General features: G+C 46.1%; 1 protein-coding gene across 2 annotated transcripts; it reads left to right on the top strand.

Moving 5' to 3' along the window:
• The first annotated feature begins 1,198 nt into the window (after positions 1-1,198).
• LOC133381101 (zinc finger protein 660-like) lies at positions 1,199-18,801 on the top strand. 2 transcript variants are annotated; one of them, XM_061619665.1, is made up of 4 exons: positions 1,199-1,282; positions 6,051-7,110; positions 10,273-10,378; positions 12,100-18,801. In XM_061619665.1, the coding sequence occupies exons 2-4, from the start codon at positions 6,313-6,315 to the stop codon at positions 13,116-13,118; spliced, it is 1,923 nt and encodes a 640-aa protein (XP_061475649.1). In that variant the 5' UTR covers positions 1,199-1,282; positions 6,051-6,312; the 3' UTR covers positions 13,119-18,801. The 2 variants fall into 2 exon arrangements, with proteins under 2 accessions (XP_061475649.1, XP_061475648.1); XM_061619664.1 differs by lacking the exon at positions 1,199-1,282 and adding an exon at positions 2,811-2,881.
• The last annotated feature ends 7,437 nt before the right edge of the window (positions 18,802-26,238 follow it).

Raw genomic sequence — 26,238 nt, 5'->3', positions numbered from 1 at the left:
CCAGGTCAAAACTCTCCTCTTCTCCCAGGCATTTTAGTATGTGTTAAAATTGTTTTTTAACTTTTTTAAGAATTTTTAAAAAATTAAAGTTGTTTTAAATTGTCTAAATTATGTGGTTTACTGTATTTGATGTATGACTGTTGTGAACCGCCCAGAGAGCTTCGGCTATGGGGCGGTATATAAATTTAATAAAATAAATAAATAAAATACTCCAGTGAGAGATGCATTGAAATGTATAGACCTAAGTTAGGAATGTTAATTTTAATGGGTCTGCTATGAGTAAAACTAACTCTGATACAACCCTAAATCTGCAGCCCAATTAGAGTTGCCAGGTCCATGGCCTGAGACTGATCCTGTATCTTTAAGAGAAGAGAAGGTCAGCCAAGTGCAGGTGTTCTTGCAACTCTAATGGGAAAAACCACAAGGTGGAATTCTCCCTCCCTCCTCCACAACTTTTAAAGCTACTTGGTTGGCCTGGCAACCCTAAACCCAATCCACACTTGCTTGGAACTAAGCCCTGCTGAACTCAGCAGAACTTTCATATCCAGGATTGCACAGGGTTCAGTCCCTGGTGCCGCCAGGTAGGGCTGGGAGATTCCTGCCTGAAACCCTGGAGAGCCACTGCCAGTCAGTGTAGACGATAATGAGCTAGATGGACCAATGGTCTGACTCAATATAAAGCAGCTTCCCATGTTCCTGTGTACATTGACCTAAGAGTAAGCCCCATTGAACACAGTGGGACATACTTCTGAGTAAGCATGGCTAGGATTGCTCTGTGAGTCTACTTAGAAGTAAGGCTTACTTACTCCAATGGGACTTAATCTCCAGGTCAGTACATATAGGATTGCAGACTGAAATAAGTACATATTTAGCCCTGTCTCTAGTTCATTCCCTCTCCTTCCTGTTGTCTGTCTTGTGACATTTAGATTGTAAGCACTTTGGGGCAGGAACCTGTCTACTTGTTCTTTGTAAAGTGGCATGTACATGGATGATGCTGTATCATTTTAAATTAAATTTTAAATTTTGAAATATAAATAAAAATTGCAAAGAACTTCCCCCCCCCAGACCTCTTGATTCAGTCTGAACTGATCTGTTTTTCCATGGGTGGGCTTCTTTCCAAGAGGTCTTCTGTATCTTTAAAAGTTGTGGAGGGGGGAGGGAGAATTCCACCTTGTGGTTTTTCCCATTACAGAGTTGCAAGAACACCTGCACTTGGCTGACTTTCTCTTCTCCTACAGGACCAGTCTCAGGCCAAGAACCTGGCAACCCTACTTATTGCAGAGTGCGTTTGTATTGGAATTGCTTTTTAAGATGTTTGTAAGGATGTTTTAATATATTTTAAAGTCTAATTTTAGGATGATTTAAGAGTGTTTTTAGTGTTTTTGTGTGCCACCCTGGGCTCCTTGGAGACCTTTATATAACAACAGGAGATCACCCATTTAGTTCATGGTAGAGGTGAGATTTGAACCAGGGACTCCTGATTTGTAGTTCAATCTCTCAGTGACTACATAACACAAGCTGTCCCATGAAATAAGAGTCAGTGGTATGCCAGGAATGGGCACACAAAACATAGACTGTCCTTGGCTAGGGAAATTTGGAGTGTACGGAAAGCTTTCCTGAACCTAGCACTCATCACTAGTGTATCCATGTAGGGGGAAAGCTTCACCTTGTGAATCTCTGCTTGTCCTAAAGCTGTTAAATTCAGAAGAGGTCTGCAAGTGGTAGGATAACAGGAAGCAAACACTACTTTATTTGTTGAATTTCTGTCACGCAGAATGCCCTTCCTGGCTAAAACTGTTTGCAGGTTTCCCCTGGGTAGCTAGTTGGCCAGTGTGAGAACAGAATACTGGACTACTAGATGGGTTATGGGCCTGATCCAGCAGGCTATTCTTATGTTCTTAATTCAATGAAATAAAATGCAAAAGAAAATCATTAAAACAACATATAATAAAAAAAAATTTAAAAAAGCAAATCTTAACAGCCAGTTAAAACAATATTAAAATGTGAATTTCAAAAATATGAATTAAACTCCAGCACAGCATGGGGGGGGGACAAAGAAATTAAAGCTGCAATCCAATACACACTTACCTGGTCCCACTGAACCTAACTGAGCTTGTTGTTGTTATATGCCTCCAAGTCGACTACAACTTATGGTGACCCTATGAATCAGTGACCTCCAAGAGCATCTGTCATGAACCACCCTGTTCAGATCTAGTAAGTTCAGGTCTGTGTCTTCCTTTATGGAATCAATCCATCTCTTGTTTGGCCTTCCTCTTTTTCTACTTCCTTCTGTTTTTCCAAGCATCATTATCTTTTCTAATGAATCATGTCTTCTCATTATGTGTCCAAAGTATGATAACCTCAGTTTCATCATTTTAGCTTCTAGTGAGAGTTCTGGTTTAATTTGTTCTAACACCCAATTATTTGTCTTTTTTGCAGTCCATGGTATCCGCAAAGCTCTTCTCCAACACCGCATTTCAAATGCGTTGATTTTTCTCTTTGCAGCCTAACTCACTGTGCAGCCATAGCCTATGCATTTACGTAATCGACTTGAAGGCATATAACAACAACAAAGTGTGTATGCATATGTGGCATTGCAGCCTCAATATCTACTTTTATGTTGGAAAGATACGGCACGGAATTGCACACGCCGGCCCCATCTGGAAATAGTTCTTTCCCTTTTGTCTCGGGCGAGGCACTCTAGGGGTTAAATCTAGAGATAGCCTCATTGCTAGAGAGGCCCAGGACTCCTTGAGAGTTTTTTGGGGGGATTTAAATACTAGATGCACCTTCCTGTTCTGTTCTGGGTACCCTGGGGAAAAATTGGCTTTTGGATTTCCCAGGAGCGGTATTGTTGGGGGCCGGTGCGATTGGAGGAAGGGTGAGTTATTTGCAGAAAAATAAAATAAATAAAAAGGGGGCAGGGAGCTCTGCTGTTGTTTCAGAGGAAAGAGAACCTGCACCTGGGGTCTAATTTCTTTGCAGCCATCAAGTTCACCCTTAGAGTAAATAATCTGCAAAGGGTAATTTTGATGGAGGAAAGCGCAAAGGGTCCGGCGTCCTTGGACTGTCAACTCTTTTCACTGGCCCTTGTAGCTGTGCCTTTAATGGCGGCTTTGATCTGTAGGTATTAAGCCGCCGATGCTCTTAGCTGGCGGGCATGGAGATCTGGGTTGATCGCCGGCTTATTGGTGCAGAGCAAAGGTGCGCAAAGGTGAGAAGCTCTTTGAAAGATTGGTGTGGCTGAATAAATAAAACGGGCTCTTTCTTTTCTACAGCAGCCTCCAGAGCTGGCAAGTAGGTGCTTTTTGTTAGCCCACAAGCCAAGTTAACCTACCAAGCCCTGAACGGCATAGGACCTAGATCAGAGGTGGGAAAGCTGTGGCCCTCCGGGTATTGTTGGACTGCTAACTCTCACGAGCACCTGTCAGTGTGGCTAGGGATGATGGGATTTGTAGTCCAACATCTGGATCAGCCTTTCCCAACCAGTGTGCCTCCAGATGTTGTTGGACCACAACTCCCATCAGCCTCAGCCAGCATTGCCAATGGTCAGGAAGATGGGAGTTGTGGTCCAACAACATCTGGAGGCACACTGGTTGGGAAAGGCTGATCTGGAGGGTCACACGTTCCCTATCCTGGAAAGTGCCTTCTCCTTGATAAACGTAACCAATATTTTAAATCTGCTTGGCATGCCCTTTTTGCAGGTCCCCACATCACGGTGACATCGACAGCATACAGACCATTATTTAAAGCACATCCTCTCCCCACCAAGAATCCTGGGAATGGTAGTTTGTTAATGGTGCTGGGAATTGTAGCTCTGTAAGGGATGAACTACAGTTCCCAAGATTCTTTGAGTGGTGCGTATGCTTTCAGTCTATAGGTGTGTATGCAGTATATGTGGTAATATGGAAAAGAGGGTTCTCAGTACAGAATGCCCCCCTTCACAAATTTGAGCAGTATCAATGTTTTTAATTTTTGTGTGTGTTTACCCAGGCCTTTGGGTGATTTATTAGCTCCTTTTGTTTCTACTGCTCTGTAGCTCTTTAAGGAGAGAGAAAGTAAGTTGTGTTTACTTGTGTTTTATTGTTGGGTTATACATTGTGTTGGCAATTGTAAACCCATTCTGGGATGTCTTATATGACAAAGAGTGACATAAAAATATTTTAAGTAATAATAATAATAGTAAAAAGATGTTGTGGGTTTCTCTGATCCAGCAGGGCTGCTCTTATGCTCTTAACAATGAAATGGTAGGGGACCATTTCAGCCCTAAATTCATCTTGGGGAGACGGGGATTCCTGCAACCAAATCAAGACATGGCTTACAAATAGCAGGGATTTTTTTTTTGTTTGGTTGGAGTTCTTATACACTGCTTTTTGTTATATGTGACCCCAAAGCATTTTTCACAAAACCAACCATAACTATATTTACAGCATTCATAAAATACAATTAAAATGGTCAATAAAACCATAACAATCAACATTAGCTTGTGCTGCAATCCTGTGCACACTTATATGTAAGTACCTTTGAATTAAACTGAGCTTATGTCCGAGTAGACTGAGGCTGCATACACTGCACACTGTACCTTTAAAGCACATTTACCCCCATCAGAAAATCCTGGGAAATGCAGCTCATCCCTCACAGAGCTACAATGCCTAACACCCTTGGCAAACTACGGTTCCCAGGATTCTTTGTGGAGGGGATGTGCTTTGAACGTGTTCATAGTATGTACACAGCCATTCCAAAGTGGTTTAAAAATCAGTCCTTCATCCCAGGGAACTATGGGAATTGAAGCTCTGTGAGGGGAATAGGGATCTCCTAACCACTCTCAGCACCCTTCACAAACTACATGGGGGGAGCCATGATGTTTAAAGTGGTATGATACTGCTTTAAATGCATGGTGCAGATGGGCCTTAGTTTAACTTCAAATGCCTGGATACAGGGATGTTTTTGCCTGGTACCTAAAGGCTGACAATGCTGGTGCCAGGTTGTTGGTGTTCCAGGATGTATTGATATAGTCAGTTTCCATGTAACAATCCTAAAGTTCCTTTTTGGATTCTATCCGCTCCTCAGGATTTCCTGATTGTGCTCCTAAGCCTGGTTTGTGGAACATCCCATATGTAACTGGCTCGCAGAATGTGGTCTTCTGATTGGATGAGAGTCATATATAACACCTTCCTCTGTCTAATTCTGCACTAGTTGAACCAGTGTGGTGTAGTGGTTAGAGTGTTGGACTAGGACCTGGGAGACCAGGGTTCAAATCCCCATTCAGCCACGAAGCTTGCTGGGTGACCTTGGGGCAGTCACAGGGTCTCACCCAAACCTTATTCACAGGGTTGTTTTGAGGATAAAATGCAGAGGGAGGAGTTGAGCTCCTTGGAGGAAAGGTGGGGCACAACTGTATTATGATTATTCCTTTTTAATAATAAGATCATAAACCTTCTGTTGGAGACTGAGGCATTGCGGTAGTGTAACTCCTGTCTTCTCTTACCTGCTTCTCATCTAACAGTCTTCTCATATGACCACTGACTTGGATAGTTTTAAAAGGGGATTACACCTATTCATGGAGGACAAGGCCATGTTCTCCTTCCACTGTCAGAGGCACCATGCCTGTGAATACTAGTTGCTGGGAATCATAAGCGGGGAGAGCATTGTTGCACTCAGGTCTTGCTTATGGGCTTTCAAGGGCAGCTGGCTGGCCACTGTGAGAACAGGATGATGAACTAATAGGCCTTTGGCCTGATCCAACAGAGCTCTTCTTAGGTACTTTATGATGATCATAGAATCATAGAGCTGAAAGGGGCCTAATAAGGCCTTTGAGTCCAATCCCCTGCTCAACACAGGAATCCAAATTAAAGCATACCCAACCAGTGGCTGTCCAGCTGCTGATTCTGACTCCCTCATCGGTGCAATCTACAGATCACACAATTCCCCACACAGACAGTCTCGATGGATAGACTTTTCTTTTCTTTTTGTATCTGCTGTTGGTGAAGAACCCCCTGAAGGTCTATGCTGCATTTCTCACATTCACTGTTTCTTTTTATTTTCCTCAGGGAGAGTTGCTCTTTACCACTTAAGTATGTCTTGTGACCTACCGCTTGTTTTTTTAAAAAAAATCCCCACCCCGTTCTGAAGAGAGAGAAAATCCTTCCAAAAACAGCCTCTTCTGTTGACTGTCTTACGGAGGAGGGCTGGGGTGGTGGGAGAGCGGCATAAGACATATCCTGGACATTCCTGCAAGTTCTCTGTGAGAGGCTGTCTGAAAGTCCAGGCCTCTACTCCAACCAAGGCCTGCTTGAGTCTCTGTGAGAGGAAATGTCTGCTGAACAAGGGTCTAGAAAGGCTGGCAGATTCCAGGCTGCACCAGTGCCTTCAGGCATCAAAATGGAGGACCCAACAGGCCCCAAATCGGCAGAGGGAGCAGAAAAGGCGGGGAAATCACCACGTGTCCTTCAAGTTGGGACCATCCGAGAATTTTTCGACTGGGCCTCTCCACTGCAAGTGAAACAGGAGCCCGATGAAGGCTTGCCCGAGCGCTGGGAAGCCCAGTGGCAGGAGTTCCTCAGGGCCATGCAGTCCTCTCACCTGGGTTGGGGAAACCTGCCACTGACAGAGGAGGCCGCACCATGGGGGGACAACAAGGCCTTCTTTGCCTCCTTTGAGCGACTGGCTGGGACCTGCCAGTTGCCTCGCCAGGAGTGGTTGGCCCGCCTCCTGCCTGTCCTGAGCCGGGAAGCCAAAGAGGCCTACAGCAACCTTAGCCTCCAAGACCGAGGGGAGTACGCCAAGGTCAAGGCAGCCATTTTGAAAGTGGACGCTATCCGGATGGAGACGCAGCGCCAACGCTTCAGGCAGTTTCGCTACCATGAGGCCAAGGGGCCCCGGGAGGTGTGTGGCCAGCTCCGCGAGCTCTGCCGGGGTTGGCTGAAGCCGGAGAAGCACACCAAGGAGCAGATCTTGGATTTCTTGGTCCTCGAGCAGTTCTTAACCCTCCTGCCACAGGAAATCCAGAGCTGGGTTAGGGAGCATGACCCTGAGACCTGCGCCCAAGCTGTGCCCCTGGCAGAGGCCTTCCTGCTGAGGCAGCGGGAGGCTGAGAGAAAGCAAAAACAGGTAACTTCTCTTTATTTTGGTCAAGTGGTTCGCAGCAAGAGTTTGTGTGTGCCCTGCACTGAATATTTTTAAATTCCTGTATAAAGATCGCTCCCAAAACCTAAAATCATTGAGCTGTCCAGATTACTAAGATCTGCATGATATGTGCCTGGATTGTCATCATCGTTGTTTATTCGTTTGCCGCCTTTCCAAAGTAAACCATGCTCAAGGCAGCTCACAACATCAAAACGTTGTACAAAATTTATCAACAGTTACAGGACATTGTGAAATTTACATATTTGTATCGATTAGATTTCTTACCTGTCCTTTACCATTAGTTCCCAGGTCGGGATGCAACCATAAAAAAACAGTGATTAAAACCAATAAAATGGTTGCAACCATAAATCAAGAAAAGTGTAAAAACCATTAAAACAGTTCCATTCATAAAACAATGAAAAACAATTCCTTATATAAAAATAGTTAAAAATAGTTCCAGTGCAGATGCAGATTGGGATAAATAGTCTTATAAACAATTAACTAAGGAAATCATATTAGCAAATATACAATAAAATGAAACAGTCCACTGATTATTCATTATAAGGTCTGCCCATAAAAATACAAGAAGAACCCCAGTTTAACAACGTCTCCAAAACTAAATCTTGCCCCAGCAACAACCTGTAGACAGTGCCCCATCCTGATGGTCTCTAGACATTCTGACTAGCAGAAACAGCCTTTGTAGCTAGAGTCGGTCAAGGCCTCGCCCTCCCTGGCCAGGTAGAAATTGGCCAGATGAAACAGGCTGCAGGACTTGCTGTGTGTGTGTGTTTTGTTGGCTAGGCCTATGCATAAGAAAATAATTAAAATTATTTTTAGAATCTCTACTGTCTTTTTTAAAAGTCAAGTCTCCAGCCCTTATGACTCTGAAGATGGGCACACGCAGCCCTATTCAGTTTCTTGCTGCCACACATTATCGGAACGTAGAGGGAGGAGTGGGGCTGAGCATGCCAGCCTGGCCCCCAATGTCCCTGTCTCCATTGGCGCTACCTTCGACCTCTCCATATTGAGTGGGATGATGAAATCTTTGCATGTTCGGCTGAATATGCTTATAATCTTCCATGTGAATGGAAATCCTAGGAACATAGGAAGCTGCTTTATACTGAGTGAGACTGAAGGTCCATCTAGCCCAGTATTCTCCACCTTGGCTGGCAGTGTCTCCCCAAGATTTCAGACAGGGAACATTTCCCAGCCTTGCCTGGAGATGCCAGGGATTGAACCTGGGACCTTCCCCATACAAAGCAGATGCTGAACTACTAATGATTAGGCATCCCAGCCGTGTCTAATCATTACTATTAGACATGATTAGCCAGTGTGGTGTAGTGGTTAGAGTGTCGGACTGGGACCTGGGAGACCAGAAGTTCAAATCCCCACTCAGCCGTGAAGCTCACTGGGTGACCTTGGGCCAGTCATTGCCTCTCAGCCTAACCCACCTCACAGGGTTGTTGTGAGGATAAAATCAGGAGGGGGAGAACTGTGTTTGTACACCACCTTGAGTTCCTTGGAGGAAAGGTGGGATATATATGTAATAAGTAAGTAATTACAGGTGGGCCCTGCTTATACGGCAGGTTCCATTCCAGACTGCCGCCGAAAAGCAGAAACTGCCGAAAAGCGGAACCCATTGAAGATAATGGTGTACATCGCGCGAAAATGATGCAAAAATGGCGCGCGATGAGCAAAAACCGCCGTAAAAGCGGAACAAGCGCCTTAAAGCGGGGACTTTCCCTAACTGAAAGCTGCCACATTAGTGGAACGCCGAAAGGTGAAGCGCCATACAGCGGGGCCCACCTGTAAATAAAATTAACCTTGTACAATCAAGAGTGTAATGTGCAAAGCTTCTCCCTTTGGACCTTTCTGCTTGACATACAAAGGTTGAGATGGGGCTTGTGGGGACAGAGGCATTAGGGGCGGGGCCAACCCATGCGGCACTGCTATTCCCTCCACTGATTGGAAGAAATCACTTGGACAGGGTTAGCCAGGGTGGGAAGGGGGTAGCCAAGTGAATTTCTAGTGGTTCAGAGCAAGACTTCAGGGCCTGGTGTTGTAGAGGGCGATTGCCCTAAGACCCTTGAGGGCTGCTGCCAGTTAAGACACTCCTGGCCTTGACATACACATATATTATTTGTATAAATATTATTTATTTGAAGCGTTTTCTAATCTCTTCATATTTTTGTGCGGCATGCACAAAAAAAGTTTTATGAAATCAAAGCATGTTAATATGAACACACACACACACACATAAAATGCTGTTCTGTTGTTTCATATCATTGATAGTAGACAAGATTTGGATCACCCCTCTGGGAAGGCCTGTCTGAATAAAAATGTCTTTAGGAGGCACTGGAACCCCAGTAGGCCTATCCAGTAGTAACAGGAAGGGAGAACAAAGACTGCCTGTTCTGACCTGGCAAAAGATACCTCCCTAGGCTCATATTAGGGACGAGCAAATCTTGTCCATTTCAGTTTCTCTCCGTTTCTTCCCATTCTTAAATGCAGTTTGCCCCATTTCCACTTTTGTTTGTGATCAGTTAATTAGATAAATAAACAAAACACATGGATTCATATTCCATTTCAATCTTCTAAGATGCACTTTTTCTTGCAAGCAATTTCCCCTAGAACTTATTTTTTTGTTACCTTGACATTCCTTCCTCCAAGGAGCTCAAGGTGACAGAGACGGTTCTTCTCCACTTCCCATTTAATCCTCCTAACTTTCCTGCGAGGTAGCCTAGGCTGAAAGGCAGTGACTGGCCCGAGGTCACGCAGTGAGCTTCTTGGCTGAGTGGGGATTTGAACCCCGGCCTTCCAGATCGTCATCTGTCACTACACCACATTGCCTCTATAATGCATGTTTGTATGTTGTTTTCACAAACATTTATTTATGTATTTATTTATTCAGTTTATATCCTGCCCTTCCTCCCAAACCTTGTTCATTTTTGTGCACACTTATAATATACGCTTCCCCCCTTTTACATTGTTGTTGTTGTTGGCGAACTGCTTTGTGAAATTCATGAATGTTTGAATTTAGAAGGATAGCTGTGGTTCTGGTTCACGTCTTCATTTGGCCTTAAAGTGCAACCTGAATAAATTTCTTCCCCACCTCTAGCTCATCTGTTCAAATAACTGCCATTTCAGGCTGCAGAAGCCCTGGTTGTGAGTCGTCGCGAGACAAAGACATTTGCAGGCGCTGGGCTGAAGCGACTGTGCAGAGAAGTGAAGCAGGAAGACACTAGACCATTAGGTAAGGATGGGCTGCTCCTGGCCTACGACATTGCTCTGGTGTTCCTTAGAAACAGCTGGGCCACTAAAGTCTATCCTGAACTGTGAGCGGCCTGCAGTAGCTCTGAGAGCGAAGGGGCCATCTGAACCACCTGCCCTTCCCTCGCCCCTTACTTTCCATGGTGGGACTGACAAAACACTGGTGGATTTCTGCTAGGCCTGGGAAGGTCAAGACCCCATCCCATAAGGCATGGATGGGGAACCTGTGGCCCTCGAGATGCTGTTGGATGTCAACTCACATTAGGTCCAGCCAGCATGGCCCAATGATTAGGCTTGATGGGAGTTGTAGTCCAACAACATGTAGAGGGCCACAGGTTTCCCATCCCTGTTCAAATCTCAAAAATGTGCCATCTTAGAGGCCATAATTCACCTATTTAGGATTGCTTGAAACCAACAACCTGCTATTTGTTTTGTTCTTGAATTTGTAGCCTTAACCTGACCAGTAGAACTGTTTTTTAAAAATAGAATATATTAAAAAGGCAGACACATACACAGACTGGAAAATGGGAGCTAAGTTGTCTTACAAATAATGTTTGAATTTTGGTAATGTGATAAGAAAATTTGTAAAAAGAACACAAAAAACAAATGTAAGTAAAGCATAATACAATTATTAAGTTAGTCCAAATAGTTTCATAGGCTTCTGGAAGACACTCAGGTGAGGTTGGCAGGCACAATTGACAGGGCCTTCTCGGTGGTGGCCCCATATGTGTGGAACTGCCTCCCAAGGGATGTATAGCTTCTTCTCTATCTGATTTTAAATGGGCCTTTTGGGGTATGCTCCCATCCCTCATTTAGGGTGTTTCTCCCCTAAAGGTTTTATTGTCCTTCTGCAAACCTTGGGAATCCCTGAAGCCTGCTAACTTGGAGAATGAGTATATATTATATACCCCTATATAGTAGGGGTAGGGAAAGTTTTTTAGCCCAAGGGCCACATTCCCTTCTGGGCAACGTTCAGAGGGCCACATGTCAGTGGCAGGTGGGCAAAAATGGGCAGAGCAATCAATGTAAATTTGACCTTTGTGGAGCAGGCTAGTTTCTACACAAGACTTGCACAACCCTCTCTATCCTTCAACCAGGGAAATGAGAATTGGGAGTTCAAGGGCATCTCCAGCCAGGCAAAAACACTTGAGGAGGGTGTGACTTGGGGCCAGTTAGGGGTGTGGCTGGGAAGAGAAGGCGTGGCTTGGAGGAAGTCCCGAGGGCGAGATAGAGAGGCCCAGAGGGCCACATTTGCCACCTGGCCATGAGGTTTCCCACCCCTGGAATATAGCATTGTACATGCTAGGTTTTTTGCTGTTAGAATATGGCACAGATGGGGAACCTTTGGCCCTCCACATGCTCTGGGACTCCAACTCCCATCAGCCCCAGCCGGCATGTCCAATGATCAGGGATGATGGGAGTTGAAGTCCAAGAACATCTGGAAGATCAGACATTCCCTGTTAACGTTACAGCTTTCATTGGCAGTCTGAATTGTACAGCTTGGGCTGGGAACAACTACTTTATTGAGAACTAGACCGTAGTAAGGAGGCCTAGCTGGAATTGAGGGCATGATTGCTGGCCCAGTTCATTTTTGCCCTCTGAAAAACTCCTTGCCTCTTCTGTAAAAGTCTCTCTCCTTGGCATCTTGGGAGACAAAGTTCATTGGGAAATGTGAGGCCTCTTCCCCCTCCTCTTTTGTTTTAGACAAAGGTGGCTCCAGCAGCGACCATATGGCAAAGAAAGGAACCCGGAGTGCTGAAAACGGGCTGAAGAGCCCTAACAGAGCCCGGCCAGGAGAAAGGAACTTCCAGAGTCCTGAGGGCAGGAAAAGTTTCCACTCAAACCAAAGCCTCATTAAACATCAGAGAGTCCATGTGGCCGAGAGTCCCCATCAGTGCCCTGACTGTGGAAAGCGCTTCACTCAGCGCTCGAGCCTTACTATCCACCGGAGAATCCACACAGGAGAGAAGCCGTATCCTTGTCCCCAGTGTGGGAAATGCTTCCGCCAGAGCTCGAACCTTCTCAAACATCAGAGAATCCACTCGGGTGAAAAGCCACACCAGTGCCCAGAGTGTGGGAAGTGCTTTGCCCAGCGCTCAAACCTTCTTATCCACCAGAGAACCCACACTGGGGAGATGCCTTATGTGTGTTCAGAGTGCGGGGCATGCTTTAGCCAGCACAGAGGGCTCGTCACTCACCAGAGGATCCACATGGAAGAGATGCCCTATGGATATGGCTGTCCAGACTGTGGGAAATGCTTCCAGCAAAACTCGGACCTCACTAAGCATTTGAGAGTCCACACCGGTGAAAAGCCATACAGCTGCCCTGAGTGCGGGAAGAGCTTTAGTTACAGTTCAAATCTCAGCAAACACCAGAGAATCCACACAGGAGAGAAGCCTTATCTCTGCAACGTGTGTGGGAAAAGCTTCAGTCATTTATCGACCCGGAACACACATCAGCGAGTCCACACAGGAGAGAGGCCGTACGGCTGTACCGAGTGCGGAAAAAGATTCATTTCTAGCTCAAAGCTTACGAGACATATGAGAACACACTCGATATATACCCCTTACATCTGTAATGAATGTGGGAGGAGCTTCAGTACCCACTCCTCCCTCACTACACATCAGAAAGCCCACGCTACTGAGAGCTGCAATGTGGCGAATTCTTGGGAAGCTGCTGAGCAGGGGCCCAGCAGTCTCTCAGGCCGGGTATCACTTCTGTGACTGATGCCTGTTATTCTGTTCCTTATGATTTAGCCTGTCCTGGTCATACAGGTCCATAGCGACACTTGTAGAAAGGGTGCTAGTCCCTAAGGTGTTGGAAGCTGGAGGTCTGCACAGTGCAGGCAGGAAGAGAGAACAGAGAAGGATCTAGGATTAGTCTGGTGGGTTTGGAAATAGAAGTAGGCTGAAAATAGGGTAGTAAGGGGGATGGAAGTAAGATTTCAGGCTTATATTGCCAATTAGATTTAGGAGCAGAGTCATGGCCAGTGAAGAAAAGAGGACCTCAGTGTTTCTCTTAGGCTGCCTCCCCACAAGAAAAACAGTTGGTTTGAGCCTCCTTTTAGTAGAGCATGCCCCAGTTGCAGTTTAGCCAGATAGAACCTCCTGTTTCAGAGGTAGTATACCTCTGTGCCATGCACCAGGCACAAAACAACTGGAGAAAGCTGTTGGATTCCTACCATGTTTGTGAGCTTCCCAAAAGCATCTAGACGAAATTGGGTGGAGGAGCTTAGGCCCTCCAGATGTTGCTCAACTACAACTCCTGTGGTCAGTGGCTACAGGTGATGGGAGATGTAATTCAGTAACGTCTGGAGGGCCAAAAGTTCTCCTACTCTGGATCTGGGCATCCTTTCCCAACTCGGTGCCTTCCAACTGTTTTGGACTACAGTTCCCATCAGCAAGGCCATGGTGGCAGGGGCTGATGGGAGTTGTAGTTCCAAACAACTGGAGGCCACCAAGTTGGGAAAGGCTGGTCTAAATGGTCTCTACTGGAAGTGGAACACAAGTTAGAAGGGCCTTTTTAAAGTTTTAAAATCCAAAATTGTATGCTTTAATTTGGATTCCTGCGTTGAGCTCAATGGCCTTGTAGGCCCCTTCCAACTCTATGATTCTGTAAGTCTTGATTCAGCAAAGTATTTCTGATCTTTCAAGGGGAGGGTAATGTTCCTCACCCCAACCCATCCCGCAACCCACTAATCATTATTTTTTAGAAAATTACACAGCTACTCGTTACTAAATATTTCATGGGTTGATTACAAACAAGACAATAATTTTAAAGTACAATAATATGGGAATTGAAAAAATCAATAGGAAGCAGTACAAGAGAGGGATGGGGGGAAATCCCTTTCCTGGCAGTGAAGTCAACATAAATAGTTTGCAGATCAGATTAACCTACCCTGAGCTGCAACAGCCCCCAGTCACTTTAAAACACAAGTTAAAAGCCTGACATCATTATCTGGTCCAGAGCACAAATGTGTCTGGTTCATATACCTTGGCTGTATTATGAAACTGGACGCCTTTCCCCCTAAAGAGCTCTTCTCCAGCTCAGGATGTAGACTGTGATTCAGCTTATAAAACTGAGAGAAGCTAGTGGGACTGGCTACGGAGTGTTGCCTTGTGGAATGCTCCTGGTCAGGGGCCCAGCCATGCCCTTTCCCAGGTACTCCATTCCGTTCTTTGTTTTCTGTCCCATTCTCTTTGGCCCCCCCCAACAGTCAGTCAGCTTTGTGAGACGACTGAGTATGCTCAGTCCTCATTGGGTTATTTTGGGGCTCCTCCCCAATAGTTTTCCCCCCTTATATTTTGTTTTATACTTCTGGAAAGCTTGGATACCTTTCAAGCCTAATGCATGGGTGGCGCTATTTTAGCCACATAAAGATCCTCACTCTAGAGAACAAGTTTGCTGTTAGTGTACAGCAGGTGCTGAGGAATCTGTGACCTTCCGCATGTTGCTGGACTCCAGTTCCCATCAGCCCCAGTCACCATGGCCAGTGAGCAGGGATGCTGGGAGCTGGAGTCCAACAACACTGGGGAAGGTCCGTAGCTCATTGGTTAGAACATCTACTTTGCAGGTTCAGTCCCTGGCATCTCCCCAGGAATGTCTCCAGCCTGAAATCCGGGAGAGCCACTGCCAGCCCGTGTAGACAGCACTGAGGTAAATGGACCAATGGCCTTGATTCAGTATAAGGCAGCTTCCTATGTTTCCCCTCCCTTGCTGTCAATGTTTGAAATAAAGAAGTAAAAATGCCCCCCCTATAATGCCCCACTATAATGCTTCCCCCCAAAACACAGCCTTTCCCAATCTGGTGCCCTCCAGATGTTGCCGGACGCCAACTCCCATCAGCCCCCGCCAGCATGGCTGATGGCCAAGAATCATGGAAGCAGGAATCCAGCAACAAGTGGATGGCCTCAGGTCCCCACATTCCTGGTGTATAGGATTTTGAAGGGCAGCTGAAGATACTGAGGCAGGGTAAGGCCTACCCACGTGCATGCGCCAATGTTAAGAGGCAGGGAAGAACACCTTGGCTGCTGTACACAACGCCGTTTCTTCTGGACTTGGTCCTGCTCATGCATGCACGTTTTGGACAGCATCCACATGATGCCGTCCTCATCAAAACACCGCCCCGTTTTCTTTCCCCACTGAATCCCAATTTACCGTTTCTGTGCAAAATATAGTCCATAAAAACAAAGAAACGGTGGAGACAGTAAACCTGGATTAAGGGGGGGAGGATATAGGCATGGCTTTTTGATGAGGACAGTGTGGTGGGAGCTCTGTGGAATCCTTGCATGGATGAGTGGCACCGACTCCACAATAAAGTGTCTTGTGGAAGGTGGAAGCACCCTCGGAAGTAGGCAAGATGCCTTTCTTCCCTCTCCCCCACAACAAATGAGTTCCCAGAGAAAGCTCTTTAAATACCGAGCCAATTCTGCATGGAGCTGAGGGGGGGGGGAGTTTGCCCACTAAATACAATTTTCTTTTCCAAGAGACAAATTGTACTGCAGCTCTGAGTGGCAGAAAAGCCCTGCAGTATCCCTGCAATGGAAGCCCAGCCTGGAGCAGGGAAGAGAACCAGTGTGGCCCTCTAGATCAGTGGCGCCTCAGTTTCTTTCCTCCACCAGCCACTTGAAAATTCCTGATGGTCTTGGCGGACCATTTAATGATTCTTCCACGTGTTGTAGCAATGGTAGTGTGCTGGGTGCTGTATGATTTTTAATTATTTCTTTTATTCCTTAGATTTTGTTTCAGTGTGAATGCCATAGATTTCACATTACAGTGTAAGAAACTGCAGTAAGACAGAGAAGCAACAATAACAAGTACGGTTAAAACCAATATGAATATTTAATACGGACGTGACGCAGACCACCCGAATGGAGCGTGTGGGCCACTGGTCTGTGGACCGTCGTTTGGGAGCCCCTGCTCTAGATGTTGCTGGACACCATCTCCCATCAGCCGCACCCAACATGGCCAATGGTCAGGGATTATGGGAGCTGTAGTCCTAGAACAGCTGGCGAGCCCCAGGCTCCCCTTTCCAAGCCTTGAGGGAAGAGGCACGAAGCGTGCATAGCCAATGCTTGTTTATGGGGAAAAGCCACCGCTCAGCTGTAGAGAAGGTCTTTGGCAAAGGCCCCAGACTGAACCCCTGGCATCTCCAGGCATCTTTTCTGAGATGTTGGGGAGCTGTTACCAGTCAGTGTGCCAGAGGCGAGGAATGTGTGGCCTCTTGATGTTATTGGGCTCTAGCTCCCATCAGCCCCAGCCGGCATGGCCGATGGTCGAGGATGATGAGAGTTGTGGGAGACCCACAGCATCGGGAGGGCCACAGGCTCCCTGCTCCTGGAATAGACAATACTCAGCTAGATGGAAATAGGTGGTCGCACTTGGGGTGCAAGGCAGTTTTCTGAGTTCCTGTTCATTGCATCATAAACCAGAGGGGGGTATGATTTATTGCAGGGGTTCCCAAACTGTGGGCCATGAACCACCAGCGGTCCAAGAGGTTCATTCAGGTGGTCTGTGGCATGTCTGTATTAAATATTCATATTGATTTTTAGTTGTGTTTTTGTAGCTTGTTTCTTTTCTTTTACCAGATCACAATTTGAATTCTATAGAATACGATGAAATGCAGCATAAGAAGTAAAAGAAGCCATAAAAATAAAATTTAAAAATTAGACTCCCATCTAGCGCAGCACATTACAATGGCTGCAATAGTCAGAAAAAATTAAGTGGTCCACCAAGACCACCAGCAATTTTTAAGTGGTCTGTGGGGGGAAAGTTTGGAAACCACTGATTAATTGCATCATACACCGGAAGCGGGTCCTGTTGAACATATATGAGTGCACTAGTGGCATTCTCTAAGGGGGGTGTTCTGAAGGGGAGTGAGTCCCTTGGAGCATGACGGTTGCTCAATGGTTGCATCATTGGGCTTTGTTTCTGCACATGCAGTGGAATGAGGTTGTAGAGTCCTGGGGTGGTAGAAGGGGCTTCAAGCTGTGGGTGGGCCAATGCCATTTGTGAATGCTCCTTCTGCTTCACCAACAGGCCTTTCCTACAAATGAGTTCCCAGAGCAAGTCAAGAGTGCTTTGCTAGACCCCTTTGCCTTGCGGCACTAGCTTTTGAGTTGCAAGGAGTTCTTAATGTAGGGGAGTGTTCAAAAAATAGTAAAACAAAACCCTGCCTTCAGCCTGAAGTGGCTCAACTGAGATGGGAAGCCTGTGGTGGACTCTCCTTCCCCTGGAGGTATTTCTGGATGGCCATCAGTATGGGATGCCATAGTTGCAGCCTGCACTGTAAATCCTGCATTGAGGAGGGGTTTGACTTCAAAAGACCCCTTCCAGATCTATACGTTTATGATCAAGGAATGATTTTGCATCTGTAACGCAGGCCTCCCATGATTCAAACACCAGAAGGGAAATGCACATGGTGCACAAAAACATTCCAGGAAGGTAGTTTAACAGCTCAGGATGGCAGGCACAGTCCTCTTTTCGGCCCTCCTTGTTTTTATCCTCACAACAACCCTGTGAGGTAGGTTATCGGAGGCCGTAGCTCAGTAGTAGAACATCTGCCTTGCATGCAGAAGGTCCCAGGTTCAGTTCTCGGCAACTCCAGGTAGGGGTAGGATAGAATCCTGTTTGAAATCCTGGAGAGCTGCTGCCACTCAGTATAGACAATATTAAGCTAGATGGACCAATGGTCTGACTCGATATAAGGCAGTTTCCGGCGTCCCTATGTTGGGCTGCCCAAGGTCACCCAGGAGCCCCGTACCTGAGTGGGGATTTTAACCTGGGTCTTCCTGCTCTAGTCAGCTCTGCAACCCAGGCGAGGAACCTGTGAGTATCCAGAAGTTGCTGGACTATGCCTGCCATCATCCCTGACCATTGGACATGCTGGCTTGGGCTGGTGGGAGTTGGAGTCGAACAACATCTGGAGGTTACCAGGTTCTCCATCCCTACCTAAGCAGCTTGAATTGTGAATCAGGAAGCCTGTGGTTCACTTCTCAACTCTCATAAACTCACGAGGGAGCCCTCAGGCTAGGAAGTCCCCATTCTCAATGTTGGCCTCTACGTTTGGAGGATAATAATTCTGGCCTACCTTAGAGGGTTGTTTGTAAGGATTACCAATATAATACATGCAAGCCGCTTTGAAAACATTCTAAAGCGCCATGTACTCTGTCACACTAGCACAGGAGTGGGGAACCTTTTTGAGCCTGAGGGCTATATTACCTTCGGGGGGCACATCTGGGTGGGGCCAAAGGCAAAAGTGGGCAGAGGGGTCAGTGTAATTTTTATTTTTGTACAGTAGGCTAGCTTCTACCCACGCATCCCTCTCTAGCCTCCATCTGTGGAAGCAAGAGTCACAGTCAGACTTCCAGGGCACATTCTAGCCCTGCAAAATCACTCAAGGGAGGGGCTGGGGGCTGGGCCAGAAGGGTGTGTGGCTGGGGTGGGGGATGTGGCCTATAGAGAGTCCCAAGGTCCAGATACAGAGGCTTGGAGGGCTGTGTCTGGCCCATAGAGATGGCCCACCCCTGCTGTAGACGAAGAAACAAGAAGCCTGTATTATTAAATAAAGAATATCCACATTCATGAAGGATACGTTTATCCTTGGCAATTAGTCTTAATGGCTATATGAAGTCTCCAGGTTCAGACACTGTATAGTGCTGATTGCCTGGCTGGTGGGACAAACAATCAGGGATGGTCTTGGATTCATGTCCTGCTTGTGGGCCTCCTGAAGGCACCGAGTTAACTTTGGGAAGCGAATTCCAGGACTAGATGAGCCTTTGGTCTGATCCAGTAGAACTTCCTTAAGGGCGGGATTGAGAAAACAAAGAGTCAGGGCTGAGTCTCAGTGGCTATATATGAGCGATGGCCTTTGGAGCAAATGTGGCCCTTCAGGCCTTTCCACCTGGCCCTGGAGACTCTCCCTGGGCCACACCACTCCCCTAGCTACACTCTTACCAGCCGTCCCCCACACCCACCTTGAGTGGTTTTGTCCGGCTGAAATGTGTCCTTGAACTGTGATAATGTCTCTTGCTTGCCTGAATAAAGGGTAGACTGTGTGTGTGTGAGAGAGAGAGAGAGAGAGTCTACCGTTGACTTTAATGTGGCTAGAATGTAGCCTACTGCATGAATCATATCAATTGCGCCACCCACTTTTGCCACTTTCCAAGGGCATACAGACCTTAGAAGGTTCCCCGCAAGGCAATATAGCCCTCAGGCTGACAGAGGCTCCCAACCCCTGCTTGATGTTGTCACTGATACCATACTGCCCACAACATTCCAAAAATGACACTGCGTAGGTACAGCATTACATGGAGATGCGCACTTGTGCGTGCATCAAGCTTAAGATGGAGGGGGAAAATGGCCAGAGGGGTCTGAGGACAGCCTACGTGAGATGGCAGATCACCCACCCCCAACCTATGCGCAGCCACTGCAGCATGATTGCTCTGTGGGCAAGAGTTGTGCAATGCCTATGAATGGGATGTGGCATATAGTATGTGGGGAAAGAGTGGAAATCCCAGAACATTGCCTGGGCAGTGCAAGGAACTTTTGTGGGGCTCCTCGAAAGATGCCTTCCCATAAAGGTGAGATGGAGATTTAATCCTCCCTCAGTGCTGGGCTCTGCAGTGAGCACCCCTGGGTGAAGGCCAGGATTGTGTATACTTCTTTTGTGTTTTGAAAACAAAATAAAAATCAAGAAAAGCTGGACTTGGAGTGTTACTGTATGTACTTTTTCAAATTAAGCAATTCTTGTTTGTTTTCAAGAACTCATTCCGTTCCTGCTTGTCCTGGCACAGAGCCAAGGAGCTACATCCAGGGTGCTGAGGTTTCAGCGGCTCATAACTCTTGAACCATGAGGGCTAGGAACTTGCCTTTCTTAAATAAATAAATAAATAATAAAGCTGAGATTCTTATGCGCTTCTTGCACATTGTGGCAGGTGCAAAAACAACGGAGCACAGATCGAGTCACCCTGGAATTCTCTGCTGCCCCAGAGGGCAGGATTATATCTAATAGGGTTCAGTGAGGCTATCAGTGGCTGCCAGCTATGATGGCCATGTTCTCCCTCCACTGTTGGAGACAGTATGCCTCTGAATTACCAATTACTGGAAATTACAGATGGGGAAAGTAGTACTGTTGCACTCGGTCCTGCTTTCCAGCTTCCCAAGAGTCATCTGGTGAGAACAGAATGCTGGACTCGATGGACCCTTGATCTATTCAGTGGCCTCCACTAGCCTCGGCTATGTTCTACCTCCCGTGTTGGAGACAGTATGCCTCCAGATGCAAGCGGCTAGGAATCACAAATGGGGAGGGTACTGCTGTTGCACTCAGGTCCAGCTTGTGGACTTCCCAGAGGCGTCTGGCTGGCTACTGTGAGAACTAGACTAGATGGGCTTTTGGCCTGCCTGATCCAGCAGGGCTCATCTTACATTCAGCTACAGTGGATGTACGTGTGCGTGTATATATGGGTGTAGATTTCAGCTGAATCCTGGGAGAACTTTTGTGGCGGTAAGAACAGTCCAACAATTGAACTGATTGCCACAGAGAGCCAGAGTGATGTAGTGGCTAGAGCGTTGGAGCAGGACCTGGGAGACCAGGGTTTGAATCCCCACTTGGCCATGAAGCTCGCTAAGTGTGACCAAGGGCTAGTCACATAGTCTCTCACCTAACCTTACAGGGTTGTTGTGAGGATAAATGAGGGAGGAGAAGCATGTACGGCATCTTGAGATCCTTGGACGAAAGGTGGGATATAAATGTAAATGATGATGATGATATTGGTGGTGCGGTCTCCCTTGCTATTTTGTTAAAAAACATCAAAGCGGTTTACAAGTTCAACAACAACCACCATACAATAAAAACATTAAAAATACAATAAGACTGTTGCAAAAAAAAGCATTTTCTTAAATGCCTGCATAAACCTGGCAGAACAGAAAGGATTTCAGAAGGCATTTAAAAGTTAAAACAGAAGGCGCCTGCTGAATCTCTGTTGGCAGAGCATTTCAGAGAACTGGAGCGATGACACTGAAGGCTCAGTTTCTTGTTGTCAAATGAGCCTCGTCAACTCGGGGGACAATCAAGGCTGCTCCTGCAGATGATCTCAGTGATCGAGCAAGAATATAAGGATTCAGACAGTCCCTAAGATACCATGGACCTAAGTTGTCCAGGGCTTTGTAAATTAATACAAGGACCCTGAATCTGGCTTAGAAGTGGATGGGCAGGGCAGCCAGTGCAGATGTTTTAAGAGTGGTGTCACAGGTGTCAGCCATGTGCTCCCATCAGCAGCCTGGCCACCACATATTGCACCAGCTGTCTACGTATGTGCAAGCACTAGAAGACTAGAATCGATATTCGTGTATATATGCAATGATGAATAGGAATGGGGGACAAATTTGATTCAGTTCACATTGAAAGCCGAATCTATCAAATTCACACTTTCTGAAATAATATGAGAACTGAAACACAGCCATCCTTCCAAATTTACACATTTCCAAATGTTGTGATGCAATTCTTCAATCAATGTTTTTTAAAAATGCATATGTTAGGGGAAAGTGTGCATGAAATGAATCTGTTAGTGAAAATAACATACAAAAAAGGAGAACTTCCTTGCAAAAATATGTACAAGAGTTAAAACTGCACACAGAAATGCATTTATTAGGAAATTTGCACAAAAATTCTGAAGAATTTTCATGAGGTTTTTTTAAAAATATCGCAAATTGCTGCAGAAATGTGGAGAAGTGAATTTAAGATTGGAAAAATGAGAAACAGAATCAAAATTAACATATCCTTATAGCATAGTGGGGAGGAGAGCCTGGCTGGGAGGCCTGAGTCTGTGAGTTCAAATCCCGGCTCGTGTCTCCTGGGTGTCAAGGGCCAGCTAAAGATCACCCCACAGTGAGTGTCTCAGGGGTTACGTGCCCTGCCACCTGTGCAGCCGTGGGCAAGCTGCATAGTCCCAAGGAGCCCAGTTGCCCCCCAGTTGGCAGTTGTGGACAAGGAAGGGGCTGGCTTGTGCAGCTGTGGCAAGCTGAGCAGGCCCTCACCAGCTGGAAAGGACTAGCCTCAGGCAATGGGAAACCCCCTCTGAATACTGCTTACCATGAAAGCCCTATTCATAGGGTAGCCATAAGTCAGGATCAACTTGAAGGCAGTCCATTTCCATTTCCCCATCTCTAAATTGATGAGTAATTATGGGGTGTGATACTGAGTTTGGTCAAAAGATGGCAGCAGCAAGCTATTTCAATGAATGAATTGAGGGTCTTGAAGGAAGGGCCCCTTGGAAGGATATGATTCTGGTCTGATTCATGTGAAATGGTGGTAGTAGTCATGGGGGAAGTCCGTAGCCACTTCCTGACGTGAGTTTAAGGCTGAATCCCAGGCATGGCAGAACTATGGCTGGCCTGGCACAGATTTTGGGCCTAAAAAAAAAAAGGTCAATTGTGACAGCTATATGTAGGGATGGGTGAGGGGGAAATGTGTTACATTTCATATTTTAACATGAACGTACTGAATTCGCACTTCCTGAAGCAATATGTGAACCAAAACGCAGCTATCCCTTGAAATCTGTACTCAATGCTGTGATACAGTCCTCCAACCAAATAATGTGTACAAAAACACATACATGTGCAGAACACTATGTATTTTAGGAAAAATAACATACAAAAATGCATTATATTAGGGGAAATGGCTTGCAAAAATGTATATATTAGGCAAAATGGCATATGCCAAAGGGTATATTAGGAGAGAGAAGCACTAAAATGCTGATGGATTTTCATAAGGACTAAAAAAAAACCTCAAATGCAGAAATTAGGAGAACTGCATTTACAACTGGGAAAATGAGAAACTCGCAATATTCATTCTGCACTTGTAAGAAAATTGTTCTTTTAATGTGGCAACACCTACACTTTGGAGCTCCCTGCCTATTGACATCAGGCAGGTGCCTTCGTTGTGTTCTTTTTTGGCACCTGCTTAAAACATTTCTATGTCAGCAAGCCTATCAAGACACATAAATGTTGATGTGTTTAGTCTCTTTCTTGTCTACTGCTGTTTTAATCATTTTTGAAAATGTTTTAAATTACTTGTTTGTAACTGTTTTTATTGATAATTCTAATGTTTCTCCTAAACCTCTTAGAGGCTTTTTACAATCAAGTGGTAAATAAATCTTGTTAAACAAAAATAAAATAAAATACATGGAGATAAAGTGAAACAGACAGATTTGTCCATCTCCATTTATGAGGCTGTATTTACATCTGAATTCCACTTTGCTTGCTTGCTTATTTAATGCCCCTTCTATGATGAGTTTCTGCCAGGCCTTGAAGACCTGGCTCTTCAGGCAGGCTTTTGGGGTGGGCTAGACTTTATCTTCATTGTTTTTAGATTTTCAATGTCTAGGTATTATATGCCTATGTTGCACGTCGCCCAGAGTGGCTGGACAGCCAGCCAGATGGGCGACAAATAAATAAATAAATAGCATAAAATCCAACATCAAACCAGTCATACAAACTGAAATTCAATCCCAGAGAAGACAAGATAAAGATGCTGTGAATAGGGGGTTCCTCTGCCTGGATAAGTTGAGGCTCAATCAATTCTGGATGGGACTGCATTCCCCCTGCAGGATCAGGTTAGTATCTTGGGGGCCCTCCTGCATCATTTACTCTGCGTAGCATGCCTTCTGCCAGCCTTGGCTGGTGGCCCAGCTGCTACCACATCTGGATGTGGATAATCTGGTTTCAGTAGTCTATGCACTGGGAACCTCACGGTTAGATGACTGCAATGCATTATACATGGGGCTGCCCTTGACCATTGGGAAACTGCGGTTGATGCAACATTCAGTGACCAGATTGTTAACAAGAAGCAGGAAGTCTGGGTATATTGCACTGATTCTGGCTCAGCTATAATGGCCTCCAATGCATTTCCAGTCCCAGTTTTAAAGTGCTGGGTTTAAACTATAAAGCTTTACATGGCTCAGGACCCCCCTTATGGGTTTCCTCTTTCCATGAGTCTCCCCTGAGGTCATCATCAGAGGCAATCCTCCGAATGGCAGATGGGATTGGACGAATCTATTAATTTTCGGTTCTCTCTGTTTCTAATTTTTCCAGTTTTAAATTAATTTCTTCACATTTCTTCAGCAATTTATGATTTTTTTAAAAAAAATTGTCAGCATGTTAGTACCACTAATTTATTGCCTTACCCTCCATGAATTTGTCTAATCCTCTTTTAAAACCATCCAAGTTGTAAAAGGTGCTGTGAGTTGTTAGCAGTCCCCTGTTCCCCTCCCAGAGCTGCAATTCTCAGTGCCCTGGGAGGCACTGATTGATAAACCACTTTGGGAATTGTAGCTCTGTGAGGGGAGCAGATTTAGTGCGGATGCAGCCTGTATCATATAGGCAAAAATCTTACTGCTGAAATCTCAAAGGGAGGAAACGAGATCTACCAGGGACAAGAGTCCGCTTAGCAGAGAAATCAAGGACAGCTCTCCATTTTCCATAAACAAGCTTGTTATCTCACTTTCCATGTAATTGATGTGGACTGCGCAAGCTAGAAACTGACGCTAAAGAACACAAACTGACCCAACTGTTTTTGGAAGGTATCTTAAATTCTGGAAACAAGAACGTACGCAAACAGCACTGGAACGAATTGACGCATTGCCGTTGGATCTCTCGCTCTTCCTTCAAGGACCTCAAGGGCAGTTAAGACGCATGATGTGAGGCTGTGCCATCTCATTTTTACAGCTCTGTCAATGTTAGGCTGAAAAAAATAATGACGCTCATTTTTAAATGAGTGGGCTTTCAGTCCTTCTGAGTGGACACTTGAAATCTCTCCATCCAGAGTGGAGGTCTGGTTCTCCCCATCACTTCAAGTCTGTGTTGGGGGGAAAGCTTCAACTGTGTGATTTCTGTTCGGTCTACTCAAACTGGCAAAAACTCTCCATGGTCTCTGGCTAAAAGGTCTTTTGCAGCTCTGATAATGGAGATCTTACACACACACACATATGCAAAGGCCTCGCTGTGCCCCTGAGCTAAGGCCTCTTCCGTGGGCCTCTTCCATGTTTGCCTTGGGCTGAAAAAGTTTCCACTCCTGCTCTAAAGCAAACAAACAGGGATCATCCGTCACTGCAGACTTCACAGCAGCAGAGAGGAGGACAGTTGTGATGGGGGAGATGGCAGCAGGCCTGGTTGTCCCTGTGCACTGTCCTGTCCATGTAAATTGTGCACCACCACGGCCCAGTCTGTCAGTCAGCTATTTGACAAATGCGATACCGATGTCAGCACGAGGGGTTAACCCTCCCCACTTCCCCATGAGGGTGTGCGTGAATGAGCACAAATGCGTATGTGAATGGCCCCACCCATCAACAAACTAGGCCCCGCCTCACTGCCCTTCTCTAGCCCCGCCCACTGGCATGTGGCTCCCAACCACCCCACTGCTGCTACATGTGGCGCCGGGGGCCAAAAAGGTTGCCCACACCAGGTCTGTGCAAATAGCCCCCTCACCTCATAATACTAGTACCTGGTGCTGTTCAGGGAAGATGAATGCTGGAGGATTCAGGACAGACAAAAGAAAGTCCTTCTTCACGCAGCACATAGTTAACCTATGGAATTCTCTCTCACAAGAGGCAGTGATGGCCACCAACTTGGATGGCTTTGAAAGACCATTAGACAAACTCATGGGGGATAAGGCAATCAGTGGCTGCTAGCCACAACAGCTATGCTTTGCCTCCATGGTCAGAGGCAGTATACGCCTCTGAATACCAGTGGCTGGGAATCCCAAGTGGGGAGAGTGCTCTTGTGCTCAGGTCCTGCTTGCAGGCTTCCCATTGAGGCATCTGGCTGGCCACTGTGAGAACAGGATGC

This window comes from Rhineura floridana, chromosome 3 (genome assembly GCF_030035675.1).
Source record: "Rhineura floridana isolate rRhiFlo1 chromosome 3, rRhiFlo1.hap2, whole genome shotgun sequence".
Classification (NCBI taxonomy): domain Eukaryota; kingdom Metazoa; phylum Chordata; class Lepidosauria; order Squamata; family Rhineuridae; genus Rhineura; species Rhineura floridana.
The sequence above is the reverse complement of the archived record's forward strand: the minus strand, read 5'-3'. Positions and strand labels throughout refer to the sequence as shown.